General features: G+C 28.1%; 4 protein-coding genes across 4 annotated transcripts; 1 reads left to right on the top strand and 3 right to left on the bottom strand.

The window, feature by feature from the left end:
- Positions 1–561: 561 nt before the first annotated feature.
- Positions 562–2,884, bottom strand: LOC123292000 (60S ribosomal protein L24). Its single transcript, XM_044872498.1, has 5 exons — positions 2,766–2,884; positions 2,577–2,652; positions 2,424–2,509; positions 2,184–2,345; positions 562–742 (listed from the first exon to the last, which is right to left on the bottom strand). The coding sequence occupies exons 1-5, from the start codon at positions 2,768–2,770 to the stop codon at positions 607–609; spliced, it is 465 nt and encodes a 154-aa protein (XP_044728433.1). The 5' UTR covers positions 2,771–2,884; the 3' UTR covers positions 562–606.
- A 2,179-nt stretch (positions 2,885–5,063) lies between these two features.
- Positions 5,064–7,692, top strand: LOC123292268 (L-threonine ammonia-lyase). The gene is made up of 8 exons (XM_044872851.1): positions 5,064–5,169; positions 5,233–5,352; positions 6,120–6,190; positions 6,253–6,703; positions 6,765–6,920; positions 7,049–7,185; positions 7,254–7,479; positions 7,541–7,692. Exons 1-8 carry the CDS (start codon positions 5,149–5,151, stop codon positions 7,631–7,633), a joined length of 1,275 nt encoding a protein of 424 aa, XP_044728786.1. The 5' UTR covers positions 5,064–5,148; the 3' UTR covers positions 7,634–7,692.
- A 1,636-nt stretch (positions 7,693–9,328) lies between these two features.
- Positions 9,329–10,761, bottom strand: LOC123292269 (DNA-directed RNA polymerase I subunit rpa49-like). The gene is made up of 3 exons (XM_044872852.1): positions 10,628–10,761; positions 10,379–10,569; positions 9,329–10,277 (listed from the first exon to the last, which is right to left on the bottom strand). Exons 1-3 carry the CDS (start codon positions 10,683–10,685, stop codon positions 9,378–9,380), a joined length of 1,149 nt encoding a protein of 382 aa, XP_044728787.1. The 5' UTR covers positions 10,686–10,761; the 3' UTR covers positions 9,329–9,377.
- A 1,227-nt stretch (positions 10,762–11,988) lies between these two features.
- Positions 11,989–17,034, bottom strand: LOC123292270 (MD-2-related lipid-recognition protein-like). Its single transcript, XM_044872854.1, has 4 exons — positions 16,837–17,034; positions 14,274–14,405; positions 14,027–14,196; positions 11,989–12,091 (listed from the first exon to the last, which is right to left on the bottom strand). The coding sequence occupies exons 1-4, from the start codon at positions 16,940–16,942 to the stop codon at positions 12,011–12,013; spliced, it is 489 nt and encodes a 162-aa protein (XP_044728789.1). The 5' UTR covers positions 16,943–17,034; the 3' UTR covers positions 11,989–12,010.
- Between the last annotated feature and the right edge of the window lie 9,501 nt (positions 17,035–26,535).

Below are 26,535 nucleotides of genomic sequence, written 5' to 3'. Positions count from 1 at the left end.
CGTGTGGCTGTTATTTTAATTTTCCAGAAAGAAACTTGAAAGGCGCTTTCTAATGCGGAACTTCATCTAAATCAACCTTCACTAAGAATATATCCGAAATTCAGCCTGTCGTCTTAAACTCTTGAAAACATTGCTAGCTTTCGTACCATCCATATTATTCACTCAGTATTGATCAATTAGTACCGACACTGCAGTTATCTTAAAAAATTTGATTATCAAACCGTGAGGTGCTTAATCAGAGCTCAGTTTGGCCTAGACACACCCAATGTATTATTCATATCACTATTAATTGAAATTTAAAAACAGACAATTGATTGAATTAATTGTTAAAATTATATTGTAAATGTTGAATGTCAGTGTTTGCATTATTTTTAATAAATTAGAAAAGTTTAAAAAAACAAACAATTATTATAGAGGCATTTTAACTTGCTTGTAAATGCTATATCCTATAAATTAATAGTCCAATTAAGTGGTTAAATTTATTACCCGAATAATTTTGTAAAAAATAAATTATTTAGAACTTATTTAATTTGATGAGTTTTGTTATAATACAAAAAATTATTTTTAAGTTTTAAAGAAAAATGTTTATTTTAAATTAAATACAATTTATCGCTTTCCACCTACTCGTGGAGCTGATTTTTGTTGCACTTTAGCAGCTTTAGCTTTATTAACTGCTTTTTGTTTAGGTGGTGCAGCAGCTTTCTTTGCAGCTTTCGTACTCTTTTTCTGTTCTTTTGCAGCTCTAAAAAAAAAAAAAATTATTTATTTAATTTGTCGATCATATTAAAATCATCTCTGTTACTACTTTTATAAGATTTCAGTAAATCATAATCTTCATTTCACTTTGTGTAAGAGTGGTGCATGAACAGGCTCATCATTCGTAAAAATAGAAATAATTGTTAATTGTTAGTTGGATTAAGGTATTTCTAAAGACATAAGAGAGAATGTGATGGCTTTAAAAGAGAAAAAATATATTTCTTTAAATAGTAGTGTATTACTTAAATAAATCCGTCAACACTGTACGAATACTATCCCATTTTGTCCATCTGTCTATATTATGTATCAGCATATTTCATAGTCACAGCACATGAAGTAAATGCAACATCGTTATACAACTCAGTTCTCGGCAGACAAAATATTCGTAAAAAAATAAATTCCTATCCTTTACATGTTAAATATCGACAACTGAAAATTTATAGCAGCTAACAGAGATGGTCAATGGTCTTAAAAGTTCATCACATTGTATATAATCAAAAATTATATAAAAAAAAAAAAAAACTACGAGCTTCGGGCTTCCTTAGCGATCCCACTCCCTCTTGTCGTTAATCGCGCTATACATATTTGTTAGCTTATTATATTTTATGAATGGTCCAAAAGGTAAAAATAAAAGTTGTTTGTAATAAACGTTTAATTTTATTCATATAAAAATTTATGTTTATCAATTATTCTTCATAATATTGTAGTAATTTAGACAATTTGATTTACACGAAACGAATCCCCTTCCAAACTAATTGAATCAATTTTGAAATTTCTCATTCTAATAATTAAACGTCAATGCTAAAATATGGGTAAATGCGTTGATATTCGATGTTTTACAGATTTCGATGTGAAATAATCGGTATGTATTTAATTTGCACTCTCAGTACCAATATAGAATTTGTAACTTAAAATGAATTCGGTAATGGGACCTTTCAGCTTATATGTATGTAGAATTTACGAAACAAATTTTTACGAATTGGCTATTTCACAAATAAAGATAGATTAGCAATCCGTTGTCGGAGCTAGTGAAAGGTTAACAGTTTTCTATGGGATATTGTTCGATTTTTAGAAAATCTGAGAAAAGCTCTAAACAGCTTACCTACTCCAAATTATCTTAACGTAAGACTCACGCTAAATAAACAAGAGTATCCGAATAACCTCACCCTAAAATAAAAGTGTCAATCTCAAAAACTTTAATGCTTTTTCTTGACAAGTGATTTTGATTTTTGTTTTTAAAATTCAGTTAATATTACAATCACTTGTGACAATTGTCAATTTTCTTGAAGATTTTATAGCCATTTCTTTAATTATGCTTGCTGATTAATATAAAAACTATTGGGATTGTTACATGTCTTTAATCAAGGGCGATATTTAAAAGGGAAAAATCTGTGTTATTAAAACAAGTAATATTATTAACAACTTACTTAATTGCTTGTTCTCTTTGGGCTTTACGAATTTCTGGTTTCATATTACGTTTAGCCAAAATATCGGTAAGTGAAGCACCAACAATAGCCCTTTGGAATTTTTGTGTACGACGAGTACGTTTTTTAGCTTGTTCTTCTTCTTGTCCTTTCTTATGTTTTCGTCTAAAAAGATTCAAAACAAATGTTTTTTAAATATCTAAACTGTATTAAACAACAAACAACCTGGAAGTAAAAACTAACCTGTACAAAACTGTCCATGTTACTTTACGTGGATTACGTTTCATTAAATGGGCAGCTTCACATTTGGCATTGATAAAAGTGAACGTCTGAAAATTTAAAACATAAAACATTAACATTCATTAATTTCTTCAAATAAGAAAATAAAAATTTTACCTTTCCATCAATTTTAACCATGGTCTTGCCATGACCAGGATAAATTTTGTAACCACTGTACGCACATAAACCGATCCTAAAAATTTCGATTAGAATTAATAATGGAATATATTTTGCTTAAAAATTATAAGATATTAATTGATAATAATAAAAGATTGTCGATATTTTTAAAGATACATAAAAACTTACTTCATCTTGACGGGTTTTTTAAAACGGAAGAACTATACACAATCCACAAATAATAAAGGTTACTTCGTTTAGAATCGATGTTATTCGTATTAGATATAAATCAAGTATGCAAGTTTGAAAAAATCGCGCGAAATACAATAATTTTAACTTCTTCTATAACAAATTATTTTTATTAAACTATTATTTTTATTTATTAGGCTAATTTTGTCTTTAAAATATAAATATATTTTTCGTACAAGTATAATTAATATATTTTTCTGAAAAAATAATTTTGGAATCTAATGAATTTGATGAAGTTCATTAAAAATTTTCTTTTGGATGTAGAGCAACTACTATTATTTATTTGTAATGATCATTGCATATATAGAACGACTTAATTCTGAAAAATGCAAATTGGTAACAATTACCAAATCACATAGTCGGATTTGATCACTGCATTTGATCAAATCTTGTAAGCATTTGTAAGAAATTTAAAGGGTCAATTTCCGAATCTCTTTTTCTGTAAAGTAGAAAAATAATATAATATTTGTTTGTTGAAAAGATGCGATAAATTAAAAATAAATCTGAAGTTCAAAAATGTAAAATTATACATTGCTACAGTTAAAAAATGCAAAACCATAGTTTTTCATATAATTCAAACCAATTTCGATAATATCTTCTAGATCAAAACAAGCCTCATTCTGACCATTCGCATTCAGGTGCATACAATTATGTCACGTACGCCGTTTAATAAAAGCGTAAAAATAAAGAAACGCGAGAAGGTAATAATTAAAAAGCTAGCGCTAAAATTATTTTAACGATGTATACGGATTTTCAATTCGTATAAAATCAAATCTCAACCACTCTTATAGCGATCCACATTTATGACGGAGCCAAGCTAAAGAGCCAAAAGAACTTTACAAATTTGTACAGTAATCACAACAGATAAATAATCTTTCGTTTATAAAAAAGCCTTCATGTATATGAGAATAAAAAATGTAGTGAATCCACACAGTAAGTTTCAACAGCTGTTTAAATAAAACACTTCATTCTATTGTATATTAAAAATCAAGACTCATTATTAAATTCATCAGTGCTTTTTCATATCTACCTGACACTTTCAGGAGGTAGAGAATACACACATTTACTGAGAAGTAATTTGAATAGGCCTACAACATTTGTTAACACAATGCTGGATTATCTTCAATGGTTCTATTCCATGCTGCAACTTTTTAAAACAGGGTCGAAAAAGGTTCAATAGGGAGCATCTTACAAAATTCTTGAACTAGACAACGCCATTCGAAAATTCAAGTTCGTAGGTAACTGATGGGATAGAAGATCACTTTAAATTAGAAAATTGGGTATTTTTATTTCTGTGGAAAATTTGTAGCTTTAGAAAGCCCTCATTTTTTGGTTTGGCAGGCTTTTATAAATTAAATCGATTCTGCATTAATTTTTATTATTATTTTGAAGTCAATTTCTACCGAATCTATTCATACTTTGAAAAAGTTATTTTATAAGGAAAAAATTTCTAACTTAAAATGTCCTTCTATCTCGACTATTTAGTTACGAGCTCGAGATGATTTTTGGATGACCCTGAATGAAGGCCAAAGTCAAATATCTACAGAAGTCTAGTTTTTCTGCATCTAGCTTGAACTACAAATGCTTTATTAAAGGATGGCTAAGGACATGCTGTACATAATGTGTGGTAGGAATCTTTTTTTGAAAATTAAGGAACTTCCCATTGAGTTAGAGCGCTTGAAAGTACAATATTATGAGTATATGCAAAAGACTTACTTAGTTGAAATCCTTGAGGCAATTAGTTGAAAATGTGTAACACCTAATGCAGTCGAGTGCCTGAAGCTTTTACGCATAGTCATTTACTTATAGGTAACTTGAGGAAAAGTTAACATTTTAGCACAATAGAAGCTTGAATTTTTTGTGGGAATTTTTATGGCGGTACCACCTCTCCGGATACCTAAGAGTAGTGGTTATAATAGTCAATCAAGCGAATAAAATTAGTCATAAACATTAATCATAGTTCAAAAATAATTAATGTTATTAAAATACCATAATATTTCAATAATTAGAAAGTTAATGTTTTTGAGCATTATTAAGATTATTGCATTTGATTATTATTTGTAAAACTATTAGTATTTATTTAGTCTACAGATATTAAATTCATATTTTAATTTAAACTTAAAAATCAAGATAATATATATTTTTGAAATAATATTCTGTTTACAACGCAGAAATAGATAAATCAGTTTTTAAAAAAAAGTTTTGATAACAATTTTTTTATCACTGTTAAGGGTCAGATTTTCTATTACAGTTCATACTGTTGCCAGAGATCTTGATATTTTGTAAATTTTATGTGCACATAATTGATCAATACCTAATAGAAATGAAAATGGAGTTCGAAGATGTAGGTATTTTTTTATAGTCATATATAAAAAAAGTTCTATAAGTTTTTTTGAATTGTTTGTAGAATGAAGAAATTCATGAAGATCCTATGTGCATTCCAGACAAACCACAAAAAATTACGTTTTGTGATATAACTTCGGCTGCATTTAAAATTAAACCGCACGTCGAGAAAACACCTTGTATTGTAAGTAATGTATAATTTTAATTATTTAATCTAATCAAAACACACGAATTAAGATACTTAGTTTAAGTTCACTAATCGTAAACATTGATTCAACACCAGATTAGCTCTACAGCGGACTATACACAGCGGCGGAATAACACCGTTTGCAGCGTCGTCTCATAAGCGTCTTCTTGTTTAGACAGATTCACGCTTTATTTACTAGTAAAATAATCAAAGAAATTGAAAATCAAATATTCATAAAAAACAACAATTTTTTGCATTTTGGGCGTCTAATAACGTAACATTACACGCGCCAGACTGTTTGAAGTAATTTTTTAAGGATACGTAATTATTCAATATTGCCAAAAATTTTTAATTTCAAACTTTACAATTATTTGAAATAGTTTTTCCGGGTTTTTATTTCAGGGAAATTTTTTTACGTATCATATCACATCGAAAGATTGAGTTTCCAAATTGCGCCAGCCTCCTTTTCTAACGGAAATTTATTATATTTTATAGTTTCGAAAATGCTCGGGCCCTAAAATAGTCTAAAACCTATCCACCGATGTAGTTAACAAGCCCGACAAAAGAGAATTTTTAAAATATTTTAAACAAATAGTGATTTTTTAATAAAAATGTCTATACGAGAAAAACCTTTACAGGCAGATCTTTTAGGAACTACCATGTATTCATTAAATAATTCAGTCGCTATTTAATAAAATAGCGACTTTCTTTCGACCCTTTTATTAAATAAGTTTTTCATTATTGAATTTTTTGGCATATTTTAGAGGTCACATTTATCAGAAATAACGGGATGTGATATATATTTAAAAAAGGATTATTTACAATATACTGGAAGGTAAATGTTAAAATGGGAATATAAAAAAATTAATTGATTTACAAGCCATCCGTAATTTTTAGTTTTAAAGAACGTGGTGCTTGCAATGCCTTAATTATGTTAAGTGCAGACAAGAAACAGGCAGGTGTCATTAGTGCATCATTAGGGAATCATGCCCTTGCATTATGTTATCACGGAAAAAAATTGGGTATACCCGTTACGGTTGTAATGCCAACAGTTGCTCCAATTATGAAAATATCCAAATGTCGTCAATATGGTGCAAATGTTGTTGTCAGTGGTGGAAATATGAGTGAAGCCAAAAATTTAGCTTTGAAAATCAGTAAAGAAAAAAATCTGACATACATAAATGGATACGATCATCCGCATATAATGGCTGGACAAGGTACATTAGGTTTGGAAATTGCTGAACAAGTTTCAGATTTAGATGCTGTTATTATTCCGGTCGGTGGTGGGGGTTTAATTGCTGGTGTAGCTTTGGCTTTAAAAACTTTAAATCCAGGTGTTACAGTTATCGTAAGTATATTGAAACAGTTTAAGTATTTAATATAATTCTGATACAAATAGAGATGTCTAGGGAGTGGAATCTGAACGATGTGCAAGTTATACAAAAGCATTAGAACATGGAAAACCATCGCCAGTTGAGATCGAGGCAACACTAGCAGATGGCTTGGCTGTACCAATGGTCGGATATAATGCGTTTCATACAGCTAAACCACTTGTTGATAAAGTTGTAAGTGTAAAATATGGATTTCTCAGAAGCTCCACGAAGTCGGATAGTCTTGTTTAATATGAATGCCACTCTGCTTTCATATCATAATCATGTCGTTTGTCCTTTATACCTAATTTTTTACATTTTAGGTTGTGGTTAAAGAAGAATGGATTGCAATTGCAATATTACGATTAATTGAATTAGAAAAATGTGTAGTGGAAGGAGCAGGAGCTGCAGGATTGGCTGCAATATTAGCTGGACAATTAGAAGAGTTAAAAGGCAAAAAGTGAGTAAAATTTAAAGGATAAGTAATATTTTTTTAAGCTATAAAATGATATTTTGATACTGCTTAAGGGTTGCATTATTGTTATGTGGCGGGAATATTGATACAACAATATTAGGTCGATGTTTGGAACGAGGTCTGACTGCAGATGGTCGTTTGGTACGTTTTATTGTAACTGTAAGTGACCGACCTGGAGGAATTGCGGAGTTATGTCGAATATTATCATCGATTGGCGTTTCAATTAAGGATATCATGCATGAACGTGCATGGGTCAAAACTGATGTTTTTAGTGTCGATGTAAGTTTCAAATTCATTACATTTTGAAGTAAATTTTTTTAAAAATCATTTTTATTTACAGGTAAAAGTTGTTTGCGAAACTAGAGACGAGGAGCATGTACAAGAATTGATGAAAGTGCTTACAGACAAATACAAAAACGTAGACCTTCATTAATGAAACTAAAAATAAATTTTATTATATTTTTTTGAAAAAAAAAATCATTGAAAGTGTATATCAAAACAATTAATTTATTATTTTCGACAATTCAAATTTTATTATATTTTTTTGAAAAAAAATCATTGAAAGTGTATATCAAACCAATTAATTTATTATTTTCGACAATTCAAATTTTATTTTAAATAGTATTAGGAAAATGTATTTTAAAAATAAAAAAGATTATATTATACTGTTGTGCTTGAGCCCTTAAAGCGTTAGTTAATTAAAGATTATGCTCCCTTATTTTGTAGTTCCGTTTCGTTTAGACAAGAATAAACATTGATCAGATCTAGAGATGGTAGTTTTTATTAGGATATTTTATAAATAGCTATTAAGATAGTTGTCTTACTAAAGTATCATCAAAAAGTTTTGTACTATATGGTAACAGAAGATGAAATTGTAGTGAAATGAGGTATAATTTTTGATGATACTGTACCAGCGGAGGCTTCACACACAATAGACAGTGTGTGATCAGTTGTTTACAACACTCTACTATAGTTTCTGTTCAACTTGTCTAAATGTGTGATTTTTTTTAATTTTTCATTGAAATTTTTGGTGAATAATTTTCAATTACTTTAGACTCATTTTAACCTTATGATAACTTTTGTCCTATATATGGGACAAAATATTTTACAACCGTTGAGCACAATTGACAGATGGAAAAAATTTTGTATTTCTTAAATTTTGAGTTGAATATTAAACTACCAGATAATTTGAAAGTATAAAAATAAAATTAAACTAATAGTTTTTCAAAATTTCCCGTACACTGCACATAAAATATCATAGTTTGTGATTTTTCTTCATTTTAAATTAAAAATGAATGTCGCATATTTGGGAGAAAAGTTATCAAGTGATGTAAAAATGAACTAAGGGGCTGCTTATCATGAGGTTAAACGTATAATTCGAGTACATATCAGTTTTTCATACAGTTTAAGCTCTCTGATCCTACTATATTCTGTGAAAACGCTATCAGCAGTTACAGTATTTTCGCTCAGGCTAATGCAATTTTACATCTTCAAAGATAACTGGCAGATATGAGCTCTTGAGACTTAATCACTTTGACTTTCTGATTTTAGAGCAAATATACGTAATAATATTATAAAGTAATAAATTCACTGCAAGTAGAATTTGAAAATAGAAATTAAATTAAAACCTGGTAAATAGCTTTCCTTGACGGGAAAAATGGCTTCATCTCGATACCATTTTGAGCAATTCAATAATATTAAGAGGATAAAAACGCGAGTCAAATCCTAAGTTCCAAAAGAATTTGGAATACATCTGCGATTTCAATGAGATTTTAAATGAGAGCCAGAAAATTATGTGGAAGGGGCAGTATTAACGTACACAGGCGTTTTCTGAGTAATCAGTAATTTTACACATTTTATGGTCTTACTTATTAGTCTTTTTCGTTGTCTATTGATCCTGGAATTTTTTGTTTACTTGATCATTCGTTATTCCATTTCGGCTATAAGATCGATCCGAATGAATTGTATCTATAGGATCTACATGTTATTTGTTCATTAGTTGAAATTTCGAGTTTAATTCCTGACTATACGGAGCGTAAAATTGGCTCGATTGATTCCCTCCACACAAATCAGAATTCAATAATTAAAATTTTACCTGTTAATAGATGTTGCAAAGCAAGACACGATGTTATAATAGAAAAGAATATATTTTTTCCTTGAATTTTACAATCATAAATTCAGAGTGTTTTTCTTTTGGAAGTTTTATTAATAACTAATTTAAATTCAGGTATGGGTAATTTAATTTCATACAAACTTCTACTTTTGGCCATTGGACGTGCACCACAAACTCTAGCAAGTTGTTGCGTTTTTGATAAGGGCAATTTTAATGATTTTGCCACCTCTTCTGTATCAACCACATGTCGATCCGAGACCATGAAAAGTAATACTAATATATAACAAGATGCCTTATCACGCATTGACAACGGACGTAAAACATTCTTATCGGTTTTTACTGCAAATGTATTTAATATTTTTTCTGTGATTAAAGACGTGTATATATTGAAAGATCTATTTCTCAATTGCAATGCCGGAGTTCTTAAATAATTATCGATCACTTGAGCGTATAATAGTATTGATATACGTCTGATTTTATCATTTTCTGATAATTGACAATTTTCACTTTGTAATTTGGCGATTTCTTCCGTAATATACGGACAACAATTTTGAATATCATCGTAAGTTGCATTTAATAATTTTTTAGCATCTTTTTTAAATTCATTCAATTCGGTATCCGTAATATAATCATGCAGGTTGAATGCATCTTCAAATGTTTTAGCGTCTCGATTTATCGGTGGTTGATAAGACTGAACTTCATTTGTTTCCTTTCCTTCTTGTATTACAGATGCGTTTAATGGTGAATCCACAGCAGCTATTGTAGTTTCTAAATGTTCTTTTACCGTTCCAATGTCAATTTTCATTCGTTCTCGTAATTCCGTAGCACGTTTCGCTTTTTTTGTACCAAATTGTTTATTTAATTCGCGAATATTTTCTGATACGGTAAGAGCCTTCTTTTCGGGTGTGTTCAAACTTTTCTTGGAAACAGACAGCGTAATTGGTTTAGCTTCAGCAAGAACAACCTGGAAATATTTATGTAGTATGTAGATTTCATTAAATTATGGCGCCACAGTTATTGTACGCTTCCCGTTTTGTATTTTTCTAAACAATGAGTTAATATTACCTTGCGACTATTTTTCTTACGGATAACAATTAACGTTCGACATAAATCGTTTTCACTATCTGAAACTTGACTACTGTAAACACATTTGTCTGTGGAGATGGCTATTAAGCGTTTTCCATTTTTCTCAAATACATGGGCATTAACTTGATTATGGTCGATGTTTAACTGTTGGAGACTGCTTTCAAAGTTAGCTAGAGAATTTTTTTTTAAATTGATAATGTGAAAATTAACTCAAATTCAACGTCTTACCCAAATACGGCGATGAATTGGAGTTTGCAAGCACTTCTTTCACTTTACAAACAGGCATTTTGTAAAATTTTACTATAACATTTGTAGGTTATATTAATAAATTTTCAAAACCATGCTTTAGTAGAAGTTTTGAAGTTTAATTTTTAGTAGTTATAGTTGACGCTAGATGTCTGATAGAACCATAGATCTTTGAATAGAACGCAATGTTAACAATTAATATTGGTTTCCATACAATAAAACTTGAGGAAATCATTGTTAATACAACAATAACATTTTAATAATAACTCATTATTAACAAAAAGACAATACATGTAGATTGTGGAAGTTCACGTTTGATCTAGGATACGATATGCAAAATTATTCTATTATAATATTTCGGTTAGAAATAAAAAATAGTTTCGTAGTCTTTAAAATAGAAATGACTTTTCGCCAAATCTAGGAAACCTATTCTAAAAAAGGGCTAATATTTGATGGCACCAATAATAAAATTGGGTTTTTCGATGTTTTTTCATAAATTTAAAACAAATCTAAAGCAGTCGGTTCACTGATCGACGATTGAGAAACAGTAGAACATTTCATATGTTATTTTTGTTACTATAGTGTAAACATTATTAACAAATAGGGCTTTTCATTTGCAAAAGGATTCTTCTTTGTTTCGGACTGTTTTCAATCAAGTAAAGACATATCTTATATCTTCTATTCTTGTCAAAAAGCGCTGCTTGAAAAAATATATTTAACTTTCTTAGGTTGAATAATTTTTTGACAACTGTCCGAAACAAAAGCAAATCGATGAAAAGGTCTATTCTTAATCTTCGAACTACATTCGAACTAGAGGTGCGTGATCCTTCATATCCTTCAAATGGCATATCCATCACACTAATTCAATCCGTAAGATTAACAACTCAAATGGCATATCCTTCACACTAATTCAATCCGTGAAGTGAATTTCAATTCTCTACCTCAATTTGGAGATGCTGAAAATTTTCAAAAAAAAAAAAAAAAAAAAAATCTGTAAGGGGCTGAGAAGTTATCATCCCCAAACGCTCGATTTTCAACTATCTAGGAGAGGCCGTACAAAAGTGATAAAAACAGTGGAAAAACATTATATTTTTCCAAAACTCTGACCAAGCCTCCAAAAGGTTAAAGACAGCTTTGGCCAAATCTATTAAAATGAAATATAGGAAACAAAAGGTAAAATCAAAATATTATTCGATCTATTTATAAATAAAGTTATTATACACAATTAATACAGAAAAATATAATTATATATTATAAATTATTATTATTATATTTTTTCACATGTGTTTTCCATTTTTAATTACAGTTTATGTTATTCTGAGGAAGGATAATGAAACAAAATGTCTGTTTAAGATAATAGCTTTATTAAAATAGTTTAATTTTGATAATAAAACAGCATTCCACTCCACCTTCGGCCATTAGACGCCATTTTATTGGGTATGTGTTCTAAAAAAGCGTAGAAATTAGTTAGAAATTAATTAATTAACATCAAGTTAGGTGATATTTTAGAGAATAAAAATTTTCATATGCTCAGATAAAAAGAGCGATTTCGGAAAAATCAACGATTTTCCAGGTTTTTTGTAATTTTCTTGAAAACTATACATTTTATAGAAAAAGTAGATCAGTCCAAAGTTATCGTTCGTAAAATTTTCGATCGATTTGTGTATGTTAACTTTTTCTTATATTTCATATTTTTTGAAAATCCACATCAATGTACAATTTTCCGTGTTATTGATAGTTCTTTTAATTTTTGTAAAAAATAATTTTGCTAAAAATTGTTAAGCATAAAATTTCCTATAGGTCTGTATATTTTGATTGTCTCAACCTTTAGCAGTTTCGGAAAAATCGATATATATGTAAATTTGTTTCGAGTTTTTCTGCTCTTTAGAGAGCATAAGTATATATGCCTCGTATACATTTATTTAAATATCGATTTTTCCGGAAAGGCGAAAAATTGAGAACAATCAAAATATATAGATCGGTTGAAAATTTTATGCTTGACAATTTTTATTCAATATTTTTTTCCTAAAATGCACAGTTTTTAAGAAAATTAAGAAAAAACACGGAAAATTGTACAATGATGTAGATTTTTCAGAAAATATGAAAGAAGAATAAGAAGAAGTTTGTATATACAAATTGATCGGAAATTTTACACTAAATTATGTATTTTACTAAAATAGAAGAGAATATAATGAAATTTGTACCCACAAAAATAACAGAGGGGTGGACATTTTGAGAGTACTATGGTGTTAACAATTAAAACACACATACAGTATTATATTAAAAACAAATGTAATCTGGACAATCCTTAAAAAGAAACAAACAATATCATTTTATATTACGTAAACAAAGATAGAAAACATATATAAGTAATATATATGCAATATATAGGCAATAGGACACACGTGACAGTTCTAGAATTTGCTAGACTGTTGATTGTAACTATAAAACAGTGCAGCGATATAGTGACATTACTATACACGACAGATTACAATAAGTTAGATTACAATAGAGAAGATTACAATACAGACTACAGAACGAGTGAAGTGAAGAACTCATTTGTTATAATAACATTAAAATAAAAGTGTTGTGAATTGTATTATATTTGTATGTAGTAAAAACTTAACAATAAAATTCGTATAATTATTTAAGTATAGACAGTTAAATTTTTTTATTACACAAATTTGATTACGTTAAACCCGCTACAGTACATTACTCAATTAAAACCATGCACAGATTGCCCCATATTTTATGTCGGTAGATAAACATTGAGTAACTTTGGCATTTGTCAACCGATTGAATTGATTAGACATATTTTTGAAACGTTGATTCAGTACAATTTTTACTATGATTCATTTCACAGAAATAGTTTTGCTGTACATTGAAAATAGGCGCTCAGCTGTGTTAACTCATCGTGCGAGAAATATCGTGATACCAACAGGCACCATCTGATAACACTATTCGTCGTTTGGTGTCAAATTTTGTTGAGGGCGGGATAGTGAGAAATTGTTAGCATGCCGTTTATCATCGACCAAGGTGTTCCAATGAACTGGTTGAAACAGTCAGAGAAGGCGTTGCCCAGAACTGATTTTTTCACTCTGATGGTTTTAATAAGCATAATTACCGCATTTTAGGGACGGAGAATTCACACGATATCGATGAAACATCATTGCATGACTAAAAAGTGATTGCTTAGGCCAAAACGCAGCAAAAAGTGCACATTTTATTTTGGCTAATAGAGGTGGTCACTTGATTGATGTTGTATTCAAAAACTACAGTCCAAATAAAAATGTCTTATCTATAGGAATCGTTTGTTCTTTTTCAAAGTTATTCAATTTTTATATACCGATATAAAAGATGGCGTACCCTACATATACTTACTGTAGGCCAACTTTTACTAATTTCCAATTGATAATTATAATTAACTTCTTGACCAGAGACAATTGGACATTTCGTAAATTCACAGGCATTTGGTTCCATACCCAAAAATTCCATATCTATAAAACCAGTGTCCCAAAAAGCTTTATTTACTAATTTATCACTGCTGAATTCTAGAAAAAAAAATTAAGTTAGTGTCGTAAAATTTATTTTCTAACATAAGTACTTTTTAAATAAATTTTTTCCATACTTGGTATGAAATCAACGGCAATTCCAGCATGAGTTCCTTTCTTTATTTTGCATGGTTTTTTATTTTTCAACAATGCTTCTTTACAGGGATCAATGCGAACAGATTTAATGTCGCAAGCATACGTTACGTTTACTAAAATTAAAAAAAAAATTATTTATATAAATTATAGTGATATAAAAATTTTTTTTTAAATATTATCAAATAATGGCTGTATTCATAGGGCAAATAATAGACACGACTAAATATTCGGAAAACTATACATAAAAATCTATTCTACAAGACGTATGATACTGTGGATTCAGGCCTAATATTGAGCCATACAAGCAGTACTGGGCCATACACATAAGGATCACGATTCAGATCATACAAAACAGATCATACAGAATTATTTCTGCAAGGGTTTTTGAAAAAAGTGATCAACCTCTAGACAGCTCGTACCGGCACACTCTCTTGTAAATTTTTTTTAGATCAATATTTTATCTATACTTATTAATCTACACATCAAAATATCTCGTTTTGTAGATAACCAATCAAAAAATAACTTAAATAAAGTTGTGGAGTTTGATGGGTGACATAATGTTCCAACATCAGATTTAACCTAGTACTTTGGATTTCTTTAATAGCCAATTTAGATCCTAAACGGTAAGAGATAGAATAACACTTTAAATTATTATTTATCCTCATAAAAAAAACTAACATTTTTCATCTGAACCATTTTTTCGAAAATCGTCACCTTTCAGAGTAAATGCGATTTAAAAATATGTCTTTATTGCATTTAATCGAAAGAAAATACGCTAACTACGGAAAAATACTTTAGCCAAAAGTTGTCAAGGCCATAGAGGACATTCGCCTGTGTCCATGACTTTGACCTACAATTATCGATAAACTTTAAGCGTATTTTCTTTCGATTAAATTCAATAATGACATATTTTTAAGTTGCATTTACCCCGAAAGCTAACGTTTTTTGAAAAAATGTTGCAAACAAAAATTGTTAGTTTTTTATGAGGATGAACTTTTTAATTTAAAGTGTTATTCTATCTCTTACCGTTTAGGATCTAAATTGACTATTAAAGAAATCTGAAGAACTAGGTACAATCTGATGTCAGATTGGACCTAGTTCTAAGTTATTTTTTGATTGGTTAACTAAAAAACGAGATATTTGGAACTGTAGATTAAATTGACCCATCCTATATAAGAACTGGAATAGCGTCCAGAAAGTTTTCACATCTTCGATCAGGGTTAAAAATGAACTAATGATAGTTCCAAAATACAGATTAACTTACTGGAATATTACGAGCATAGATGTAATACTTGAAGTAATGAAATTACAGTTTAATTGTATTAGGTACATATCAACATTTTTTACCATACTTTTTTTCTATTACCAGCGCAAATTCAATTTTTTTGTTTGTTCAAAATATCACCGTTCGGTCAGAGCACATTTTTTTGTCATTTTAATAATTGAAGAGTTATCGTCTGTTATTTTGCTACAATTAAGTTTAATATAGCACCTAAGTATTAGTTTTTGATAAAAATCTGATAAATTGATTGGGGAATACAATTCAAGGAATTTGTAGTATGAGACAGTCATACAGCCTATATGTACAGGGTATTTAAACAATGATAATGTTGTTACATTTTTGGTTCAGTATATTGTTTTTTTTGTTGAGCTATGTATTTGATAAAAAAAAGTTTATCAGCAAATTAATGACCTCAGAATAATTGATGGATACTTTAAAGAGAGTGTTTATTTTCAATAAATTTTGCAAATTTGATTTTCAAATTTTGTTCATTTCTTCTTAAATCTTTAAAATACGATAAAATATTATCTTTTCTAAATATTTTTTAAAAGCCAAAATAGTTTTTTTTTAATTGTATGTTTTTTATAGTTCGATTACTTTTTCAGAATTAACATCCTAAAAATTATAAATTGAAAACAATGGACGCTTTCCACCCTTTTTGTATAATTTTTCTACTGCAAACTTTGTAAAATTTATTTGGCTATAACTATTTGAAACTTTTGTTTATGCAAATTAATAATTTTTATAAATATTTGAGTGACAAACAATGATTATAGTTTGTATTTTAAGTACGTCCAACCTTTAACCTTTTTTATTATTTAAACTACAAATTTTGAATAATAATAATTTATGACAAAAATATTGAAAAAAATTATTATTTTATTAATTCTATTTATATTCATTGTGTAGAGCTTTATTTTGAGCTTTAAAGCCATAGGAAACCATTAGGAAACCTTAGTTGCTCTTTTTTTTTTTTAAATATTACTTATTCTTACTAATCTAAGATTTATAAAATATCTTAAATGAAGTCAACATTCACAGCAAAAACGTCTTTTGCCAAAAAATCATTATCTGATAACGGCAAAAAATTTATTGGTTTGCAATGAAATCAATACTTTACCAATATAAATTATAATAAAAATGATCCTACTCAAGAGAAATAAATAATATAAATTTATTTTCTCACAAAAAAGTCTTTTTTCTAAAATGATCCTTATTTTTAATTTGAAAGAAAATTGAATAAAAAATAAAAAATTACTTACATTTTGTTGGACAAATTTGATACGGAACTTCTTCAGCGCTTATTAAATAACAAAAACCACAAATTGTAATAATAAATAAACCAAATAATTGATTATATAAAGCCATTTTGTATATTGATAATTTTATTTAAATGGTCTCTTATTGTATGCTGTTATTTGCTCTTATTGTAAGGGACTTTATAAAAGGAATGAATTAAAATTTTACTTGATCAGTACATCGTAATGATAATCGGACTATTTACTTAAAAAGATCACCACATTGCATACACTGACTTATAGTTCATTAAATAAAAGATATTGATTTCTAAAATAGCGATTCTTTAGAGAAAGACAAAGTTTAGAAATTGTAGTGACTAAATCCAAACATTAATAAGTATTAAGGGCTTAATAAAACTATTAGAAATTTAGATCCTAGTCAAGAAATTTATTTCCATCTTTGGAGCAAATCCACTTTCTCTGTAATTTTATTCGTTATTCGATTATAATATACTGTTTTGTTACCCCAAAAAAATATTTTGATAAAAATCCTCCAAAATATGGTTATTTCGGGCTTAACGTAATCAAATTTGTGTAATAAAAAAATTAACTGTCTATACTCAAATATTTTGTATTGTTTTTTATTTTAATGTTATTCTGATAGGTGATAAAACTTGAATCATTCTGTAGTTAACATGAAGAGTCTGTATTGTAATCTGACGGTATCGCACACTGTGCTCTGTTTATATAGTTACAATCAATTGTTACCGTACAGTCTAGCAAATTCTAGAACTTTCACGTATGTTCTATGGCATATATTTTACTTGTATATGTTTTCTATCTTTGTTTAAGTAATATAAAACGATATTGTTTATTACTTTTTAGAATTGTCTAGATTATATTGTCGGGTTAATTGTTAACACCACATGGTCATTGCTAACGAAAACTCGACGGCTAAGGAAATTCGACCGGGGTGCATAAAATTCTTATTCTACACCCCAAAACACTTAAAGTCCAAGGTTTTCTTCGAGTTAAGTATAATAACATGCATACAGATCTGATGGACAGCGTTAGGAGTAATTATTATGTGTATACTCATCGATTTTGTTTAAAATCGCTCTTTTTCTTGCCATGTAATATAGTCTATTCCATCCTCTTAACATTCCTAAAAATATATAACTGCACATCGAAGTGTCTTTCTTAAAATTTCTAAAATTGTTTTAAATTTTATCGAATATGTCAATTTTGTGGTATTATTGGCATACTAACGTTTTCAAATGTAAAAAATGGTGGAGGGATCGAGAAATAATTGAAAAACAAAATTTAGGAATATTTTAAATATCGTTTAGATATCCAAAGCTATACCAGTTTCGTCTAGGATAAAAATAATTGCAAATTAGAAATCTTTATTTAGAAAAATCGATTGATAAATAGGTAAAATTCAAACCATATAGCTCAGATATACAATATACACTGCGCATTCATTTAAGGTACCGGAACGCAATTGGGCACAGGTTTTCGTTAAACCATATTTTCCAGTTTAAGGGATGTTGATGTGGTCGTTGCCTGAGTTTTTTTTAATTAATACTAGCGAAATTGTTTAGCAATGATTTTCTTTTATTTCAACGACCACGAATTATTAATTTCTACGCAACTCAAAAAGTATTACAAAAATTTAAATGATACTTAAGTTCACTTAATTGATAGTAAACAATCACGGATCCAGAGAGGAGTATTCGAGGCAATTGCTCTTACCAAAAACTAACGGAGTAAACTATTTCGAGTAATTAACAATGTCGAAAAAAATGATTTTCTACAATAATTTTGTCCTAGAAACCACCAAAGCCCATTTGGAGATTGTATGTGTATTGGCTGAGATGTCTCCCATAGTCCTATTCGAGCAATTTTGAGAAATTTGTCGTTAAATCGACATGATAAACCAGATTTTTGTATTAAAAGTTAAAAACTTCACTAAATAGTTCTTATTGCACACTCCAAAATATTTTTTTGGATCCGCGCTTGTATTATACAGTGAGTTGATTTTTGTCGTTGAATGATTCAATTATTCATAATTCAGTGGCGGAATATATAAAATAATTTAATAAATACTTTGAAGGGCTCAAGAATTATTTAATAAATATAAAGAAAAATACCTTGTAATTTTGAAAATTATCAAAAATTTTTTTTTATTTATTTGGCATTATTAATTGAGATTTTTTTTCTTGCTAGGACCATATGCTAAACTGATGCCAAATGAATGTTGTGTTTACAGATTTAAAAGTACAAATATTGTTATAAAATATATGTCCTTTTAGGGTTGTTACGACACTGTTTGCTTATAAATAAATTAGTTTACGAGTTTTTATTGAAAATAGTTCATTGCCATTATTTTCGGCTTAAATTTTTTAATCGAATCAACAAATTCTTTAAACTTTCAGTAAAACACACAAGTTTTTTAAACCAAGTTCAATCTGGTTTCATACGTACATTTATGATCTAAAATCATTTAGTCTTGGGTCAGTAAATCAATTTGAATATGCTAGAGAGCTACTTTTAGGTGTCTAATTGTTATCACTTATCTCGTATCACCTATGCCACCTCGTTTTCGATTAGGATTAAAATAAAAATAATTATAGCCACAGAAATTGTTTTTTTACAAAATCATAGATTGGAAAAGCCAATACGTTTGACTTTCTTAATAAATATTGTATCCTCCTTCTTTCGGATATAACATTTCAGTTTCTTACATTTTTCGAAAATCAATTTGAATGTAGGAGTTAAAAAAAAGTGAATAGAGGAGCGAGAATACGTTATTTTTATTTACATTTGATCCCAACTATATGCGCCTATTTTAATGCTTTATACGGTTATCAATAAAATGATAACCGGAGACCTCACTGCGGTTTAATTAAAAATAAATGAATTAAAATGAAACAATTTTATTTTAATTCATAAAAAAAAACTTAAAAACCTCAAATTATTAATGTAATTATTGATATTCTATCCATCTTTGAATGCTGTTTTCAGTAAACTATGCATTTCTTTAGTAATGCCACTGATTTTCATTTAATATGTATTCTGAAAAATACCTTGAACTATATTACATTATTTTTTTATTTTTATTTTTTTCAATGAACTTGACATAACAATAATTTGTTTAAAATATTGAATTTTTTAATTTAAAATTACAGACGTAAATAATTTAAGTAATTTTTGAAACTATAAATGTTTAAAAATTGCTCATCATCATTGTTTAAAAGGAAAAAAATTTATTGCATTGGAGATAATAAAAAATAGAAAATGTCTCATTCAAGAAAGAGGTCTGCATTATAGTCCGTAAGCCCACGCCTATAAAACTTACTTATTACTTCATCGTTGATACTAAAGTCATTTTAGACAACTTCTTTTATAAGAAAATTCTTAGTAGGTTCTTTTTCACGGAGGAAATTATATTTTACGGAATTCTAGGTAGGCTTTTTCTATTTTTTTTGTGGGTTGTCTAACAGAAAGCTGATCGAATAATAAATGGGAAAATCTTTTTGTCTGACGTTCAATAAAACGAGGTTTGTTGACCGGCACTTTAAAAATTGCAATTTTTGTGATGGTCGAGGTCCGTGTTAAGAGCTACCGAGAATTTTCTTACCTAAGAAGTTATCCAACAGGATAACTGTAGCTTATATGTAATTCAAGACTATATTAGATTCCCTGCAATCAATTTCATGAATAGTTCTAGAATGAAAGCATATACAAATTGAATTAATTAATTTACTCAAATCTTGAAAGCCTGAAACACTTCTGGAAGAAATAAATTTCTGTCGATTTATGCTCCAATTTCCTAGATCAATTTTTGTATTATATAAATGTGTATTTCGACTTCCAAGTAGTCATCATCAGTACGAATTAACTAATCGAAATTACTCTTATAAATAACACGGCAGACCGTCACCAGCAATCAGTAACATACGCTTTTTATAAAATTAATTAAGATTAGCTAATGCATACTGATGATGACTACTTGGTAGTCGAAATACGCATTTATATAATACAAAAAAGTTCTCGAGTTCTCATTTATTTATCTTTGATAATACTTATACTTCTGGAAGGATATTTATTATAGATTGATTTCACAGACGGAAATTTTCTATTAATATCCTATTTTTAACTTGTACAATAATTATGAAAACAATTATTATTTAATTAAACGAACTTCGGTTTATTAATCGTACTTAAATGAATGAGATGATTGTCTTTCGACTAAATCAACTTATATGTTTATGTTTTAAGTACATATGCACCATACGCATAATTGTATTAAGTAAATAATAACAAGTGCATATGTACTTAGTCTTACGCACAAAATAACACATTTCATTGTATTTAGTAAAGTATTTATAACTAACCTTTGAAATAACTAAATTTTGGTTGTAAGTAAATTTCGCTAATGAAATCAAATAAAAGACTTACTTTTTTCTTCTCTGGACTTGCTGAGTTAACGCCAGTCACTTCAGAATATTTTGTTTTACATAATGAGAATGATGACTAAATTGTTTTTATGTCTACAGGGGAAAAATTTCTCACTGCATGGGCAGAAAAGTGGTTATTAGAAGTATGCAAAATATAAACATTTAAAACTCCTAATTAAACAGAGAAAGATATAGATTAGTGACGTCATTGCGCGGTGTCACCATAGAGATTACATATAAAACTCTGTTTGGCCTGAAAGAGGCGGACAAAAATCTTTGAATGGTTATAGCTTCTTCATTTTTAATCAATTTCAATTTAACTTCCAAATTTTGTTAGTCTACTCTTATATTTTTATGGATAATTTGGCAAATTCGATATCAGTTAACTGTCGTATTATGTAATTGAATGGAATTTTGAACATTCAAAATCATTAAAAAAGATTTTAATGAAAACGTTGCGTAAATACATTTTAGCGTTGGTCTCATCTTTCACGATTTATGAATAAAAACCTTCCATGGTTTGAACAAAACCTTCTTTATTTTTAAGACCATCATCGACAAACAATTCAGTTCTTCTTCTCCGAAATTATTCGTTCAATCGTCAATTGAACTCTTTTTGAATTTGTATCTAATTTCCAAAACAGCGAAATTTTTCGAAACTCTTGAAACGAGTCCGTATTCACGTGCGGTAAATTGTTTTTGATGAAACTGATTGAAAATTTGGAAAATATTTTTATATAAAAAAGAAAAAATTTTTATTTAAACGAGTCCGTATTCACCGTGCGGTAAATTGTTTTTGATGAAACTGATTGAAAATTTGGAAAATATTTTTATATAAAAAAGAAAAAATTTTTATTTAAGGTTGCTTTTAATGTCTGGGTCATTAGCGACCGCGGAGATTTATACAGTATTAGCATTTACATGTTTAGTTAAAAATGTGGTTGGAATAGATTATAAGTTCTTAAAACAAATATCAGTGGCTACAAAGCTTTAAAGTTCTAAGTTTTCGAGATATTTTTTCTGATGAAAATCATATGTTTTTGTGAATTGCGAGAAATAATATCTATTTCTTAATAATGAGACTTTTTCTGAACTCTTCAAAAGCTACTTTGGGAAATAGTTTTTAGAAATTTTGATAGAATTTTCAATAAGAATGATGCAGGGTCCTAAAACAATATTGGTTTGACAAACAAAAGTTGATCGGTAAAAATTCGAAAATTCGAATTACTATCGAATAAAATAGTTTAAATCATGATTCTAAAATTTTATTGGGATTTTTGCGTAATTTACTTACTGCCCTAATATAATTTATTACATACTTAACTCTGATCTATCAATTAAATCGTTTGTATATTTTAATTATGTAGCAATAAAATAATATTATTGTCTTATAAACATACATAGAGTGGAGCATAAGGCATGTGTTTCTTTAAAATAATTTCAAAAGAAAGAACGTCGTACAGAAAACATCAATGTTTTGTAACTTATTAATATTAACTCTATGAATATTATTCAAATCTAGTATATTATGACTTTGTTCCTTGCAGCACAAATCTTATAGTAAAGCGTAGAAATGCGCATCGTACTCAAAGATCAGCTACATTTTGTTATTTTATAGGTGAAATATAGTGATTATGAAAAATGAATTTAGAGTTTCCCTCTGAATTTTTTTATTTTTATGTCCTCTGAATCATTTTTGTTATTTTTTTAACAGTCAAATTAATAGGTACGATTTTCTTGTTTTTAGGTATAATTCATAAAACTGATTTATAAAACTCATTTATTCCCTTTTTAAACTGAATAGAAATCGAAATTTTTTAAACAGAACTAAAGAAACATTTGAGATTAAGTTCACCTCTTTTACGACAAAAAATGTATTTCGATATAAAGAAATTGGGAAAAGTAAAGTAAAACATACTTTTTCATTCAACGCAGGCTTTTGTTTAGTATAATGGAGTAAAAAGTAAATATAATAATAATGAAAAAGTTTTTCGCTTGGTTGCATCAAAAAATTTAAAGAAATCTAGATTGATTTTTGTCTTTTGGTACGGAACACTGAGAAAAAGATGGTAATAAATAACATCTCTATTTACCAAATGCATACAAGATGCAATTTTTCATAAATTTTTAATGCAACAAAGAAATAAACAAGGCATCAAACAAGTTAGAAGATTCTATATAAAAGTAAAAAGAACAAATATTTTAGTATAGATTTATATTTTATAAAATTATATCTAGACCAATACCACTTGTGCTCATAAACCGAGTGTTTTCTCTCAGTGAAGTAGCATGTATAGATTAAACTTGTGCTGTCTCGCTTATCCTCGCTTTGCACTCAGAAATTTTTATACCCATTCCTTAAATCTTATCCTTCTTTAGCATGGAAGGCGATTCATTAGCTTCGATTTCGAAAGTTAATAAATTCTCTTAAAGAAATTATGTATAGTTTTTAATTAAAATTATTTTTTACTTTTTAGTATATTCTTTTGGAATAGACTCAATTTTTGTATTTGTTTACTTTTTTGTGATGTATTGCCATTTTTACCATTAATAGACATATTTTTCTTTAAATTTAAATAGTCCGGACATTCAATGAAAAAAGATTATTAAAATCGGCTTTCATCTACGAAGAAATCGCATAGCATGCACAAAACAGATGAATTGAGACAAGAATTTCATCATTTTTCGAGATAGTTTAAAGGTAAAAAAAATATTTCAAACAAGTAGCTGTTTCTTTCACGCCAAGCTTCGAAAAAATACGTGCATTAAAATTTTACAGTTAGCTCTTAAACTACTGATATTGTGCCACCTTAAAAAAACACCCGGTTATACCAACAATAAAAAAAAGATTACGTGCATAGTTTGAGAAATGCTGGAGCTAGGAATGACATGGTACGAATGTTAGTCACGCGCAATTTTATCATAAAGCTCTCTTATATATGTTACCGAATTAAAGTAAGAATCGTTAGTTTATAATAAATCTAGTCAGATTGTAAACCGTTGATAGATTTTGAACAAATAATAAGATTTACTATATAACGCTTTTATTTTCCTAGGATAGTTTTAAACTAACAATGGCTAACTGTAAGTTTACAATTTAACGATTTTTAGCCGGTGGTTTATAAACGAACAAGCACCATCGTCCAATCACTGCTTAGGCCATTAAAGTCACTTAGGATATTTAGCGATAAATGACTTCCACGCGATCAAATTAATCGTTCAACGAAGACTTATGGCGATGTGTAAGCTATTTTGTGTTTCGTAGCAAAAATATTAATTTTGCTGCTTATGATCTATGGTACGACAAATTTCAACGTAAAATTTCTTTTTTGTATTTTCGCCAGCTGGTTGTTTTACTCTTGTCATCTGTTGACTTTTAATAATATTATAACACATTTTGACAGGTGTATAATAAATTTTAACGTCAGTTTTTGTTACGATATTCGAATACGTCGTTACGGGTAAAGTGATCCCTTTATATAACTTAAAATGATCCCTATTTTTAATACCCTATGTGTAAAATTATAATAGGTTAAATGATTACCCATGATGTGGTGGGTCATAAATGACTTGATTTAGATGATTCTATCAGTGATTTTTGTTTTCAAACTAATCGTTGATGCAATGTAAAACAACATTTAATATATAAATTAATTATGTAAACTGTTTGATAAAAAATTCAATGGAATCAGTTTACTCACTTATTCTTACAAGGCCAGTAAAACGATTCCTTTTGTGAAACATTGAAGTGTTATAAAAATTTGAACACTTGAATAAAGAAAAATATTTCGACGTTATTTATATCTCAAATAGTTTGGATATAAATTACATTTTCTTAGCAGGATCATTATAGGACACCTTCCTATATCGTTAGTTTACAATCTTCCTAGATTTATTATAACTTAACGATTCTTATAATAATTCGGTGACATAATATATACAATATATGTATACTGGTAAAAGCTCCAATAGTAGAGAAAGCTCTTTTAAAAAATATATACTTTATACTTTTTAATCTAATATTTAATCTGTTTATATTTACACAAGTCAACAACTGGACGTTAGTCGGACGTTGTTAGCGAATTTTTAAAGTTTTTCTAACTACTTTGTTCGATATCTTTTATTGCTTAATCAACAAATATTTGTAAATTTTATTAGTTTTTTTCAAATTTGTAATTTAAAAAAAAAACAATTGTGATTTTATTCTTAACATGTTCCAGTGATAAAAAAGAAATATTTTCTTTGGATTTTTGGATATTTTTGTTTGATTGGTAAGATACAAGCCATATTATAACAGTATCTAAATATGTTGTTTTTAGATTTGGGAAAAAATAAGTTTAAATTATATCAAATTGTGTTATATTTGAAAAAAACAAAAAATAACACATTTTATCAGACATTCAAGAGCTTTTAATTGTGTAATATTTGAAAAATACAAAAAATAAAACATTTTATCAGACATTCAAGAGCTTTTGGCTTGTTGTGGAAATGTGGTTAAATTTTTGTGAAAAATATTTTTTTAATTTAAACAAAAAATCTTAATTTTGCGCAGCACAGAAAATCGAAAAACTCAAAATAACTTATGATTAATTCCTAATAAAAAAGTATTTAAATAATTTATACTAGATTTTTATTGCTCTAGTGGTAAACGAAAATTCTCAAAATTGTTTATTTTGTATTCAAAACTGTGAAATAACACATTTCGCGAATAAAAAAATCTAGGGATTTCATAATTCTATATATTTTAAATGTATATAACTTTTGAATATTTAATATAATATTGGACAAAAAAATTTTATCGATAATATTGTGGGATTCTTACTACTTCGGAGAGTAATTACTGAAGAAATGAATGTTAATTTCTGATATATTAAACTAAAAAAACTTTTTATGGATATCTATGTAAATTTATTTGAAAATTAATTCCAATCTCGCCTATTTCAGTCAGTAAGAATTTATTTTTTTTGAAAAATAATTTATTTATCACATCAATAAAATCAAGAATAAACTATAAAAGGGTCGTTTAATAATATAACGTTTTAATTACAATTGAATGTAAGTAAACATAACTCTTAATTGCGGCCGTAGAATTTTCAGTTTAAGAAGTTTAAAACGTTGCCTATTTGTAGCAAATGAATTACAAAAAAATTCATTAAAAATTAAAATTTAAAACACACGTTCAAAATGAAAAATAATATGCTTCAATTACAAAACCAAAATGAAGTCTTGAAAATAGTTTTAAAACAATTTTTCTTCCCTG

This window comes from Chrysoperla carnea, chromosome 2 (genome assembly GCF_905475395.1).
Source record: "Chrysoperla carnea chromosome 2, inChrCarn1.1, whole genome shotgun sequence".
NCBI lineage: Eukaryota > Metazoa > Arthropoda > Insecta > Neuroptera > Chrysopidae > Chrysoperla > Chrysoperla carnea.
This window is presented reverse-complemented; position numbering and strand designations above follow the sequence as displayed.

What these genes read in the sequence shown, in the direction of transcription:
- LOC123292270 (XM_044872854.1), bottom strand. Translation starts at nt 16,942, where the DNA reads ATGGCTTTATATAATCAATTATTTGGTTTATTTATTATTACAATTTGT. An exon ending in TCAAATTTGTCCAACAAAAT is followed by an intron (nt 14,406 to 16,836) that starts GTAAGTAATTTT and finishes TTTTAATTTTAG; the next exon opens with TAAACGTAACGTATGCTTGC. An exon ending in TGCCGTTGATTTCATACCAA is followed by an intron (nt 14,197 to 14,273) that starts GTATGGAAAAAA and finishes TTTTTTTTCTAG; the next exon opens with AATTCAGCAGTGATAAATTA.
- LOC123292269 (XM_044872852.1), bottom strand. Translation starts at nt 10,685, where the DNA reads ATGCCTGTTTGTAAAGTGAAAGAAGTGCTTGCAAACTCCAATTCATCG. An exon ending in CAATTCATCGCCGTATTTGG is followed by an intron (nt 10,570 to 10,627) that starts GTAAGACGTTGA and finishes AAAATTCTCTAG; the next exon opens with CTAACTTTGAAAGCAGTCTC. An exon ending in GTAAGAAAAATAGTCGCAAG is followed by an intron (nt 10,278 to 10,378) that starts GTAATATTAACT and finishes AAATATTTCCAG; the next exon opens with GTTGTTCTTGCTGAAGCTAA.
- LOC123292000 (XM_044872498.1), bottom strand. An exon ending in ACATGGACAGTTTTGTACAG is followed by an intron (nt 2,346 to 2,423) that starts GTTAGTTTTTAC and finishes GAATCTTTTTAG; the next exon opens with ACGAAAACATAAGAAAGGAC. An exon ending in CAAAGAGAACAAGCAATTAA is followed by an intron (nt 743 to 2,183) that starts GTAAGTTGTTAA and finishes TTTTTTTTTTAG; the next exon opens with AGCTGCAAAAGAACAGAAAA.
- LOC123292268 (XM_044872851.1), top strand. Translation starts at nt 5,149, where the DNA reads ATGAAAATGGAGTTCGAAGAT. An exon ending in ATCCAGGTGTTACAGTTATC is followed by an intron (nt 6,704 to 6,764) that starts GTAAGTATATTG and finishes AGAGATGTCTAG; the next exon opens with GGAGTGGAATCTGAACGATG. An exon ending in GAAGAGTTAAAAGGCAAAAA is followed by an intron (nt 7,186 to 7,253) that starts GTGAGTAAAATT and finishes ATACTGCTTAAG; the next exon opens with GGTTGCATTATTGTTATGTG.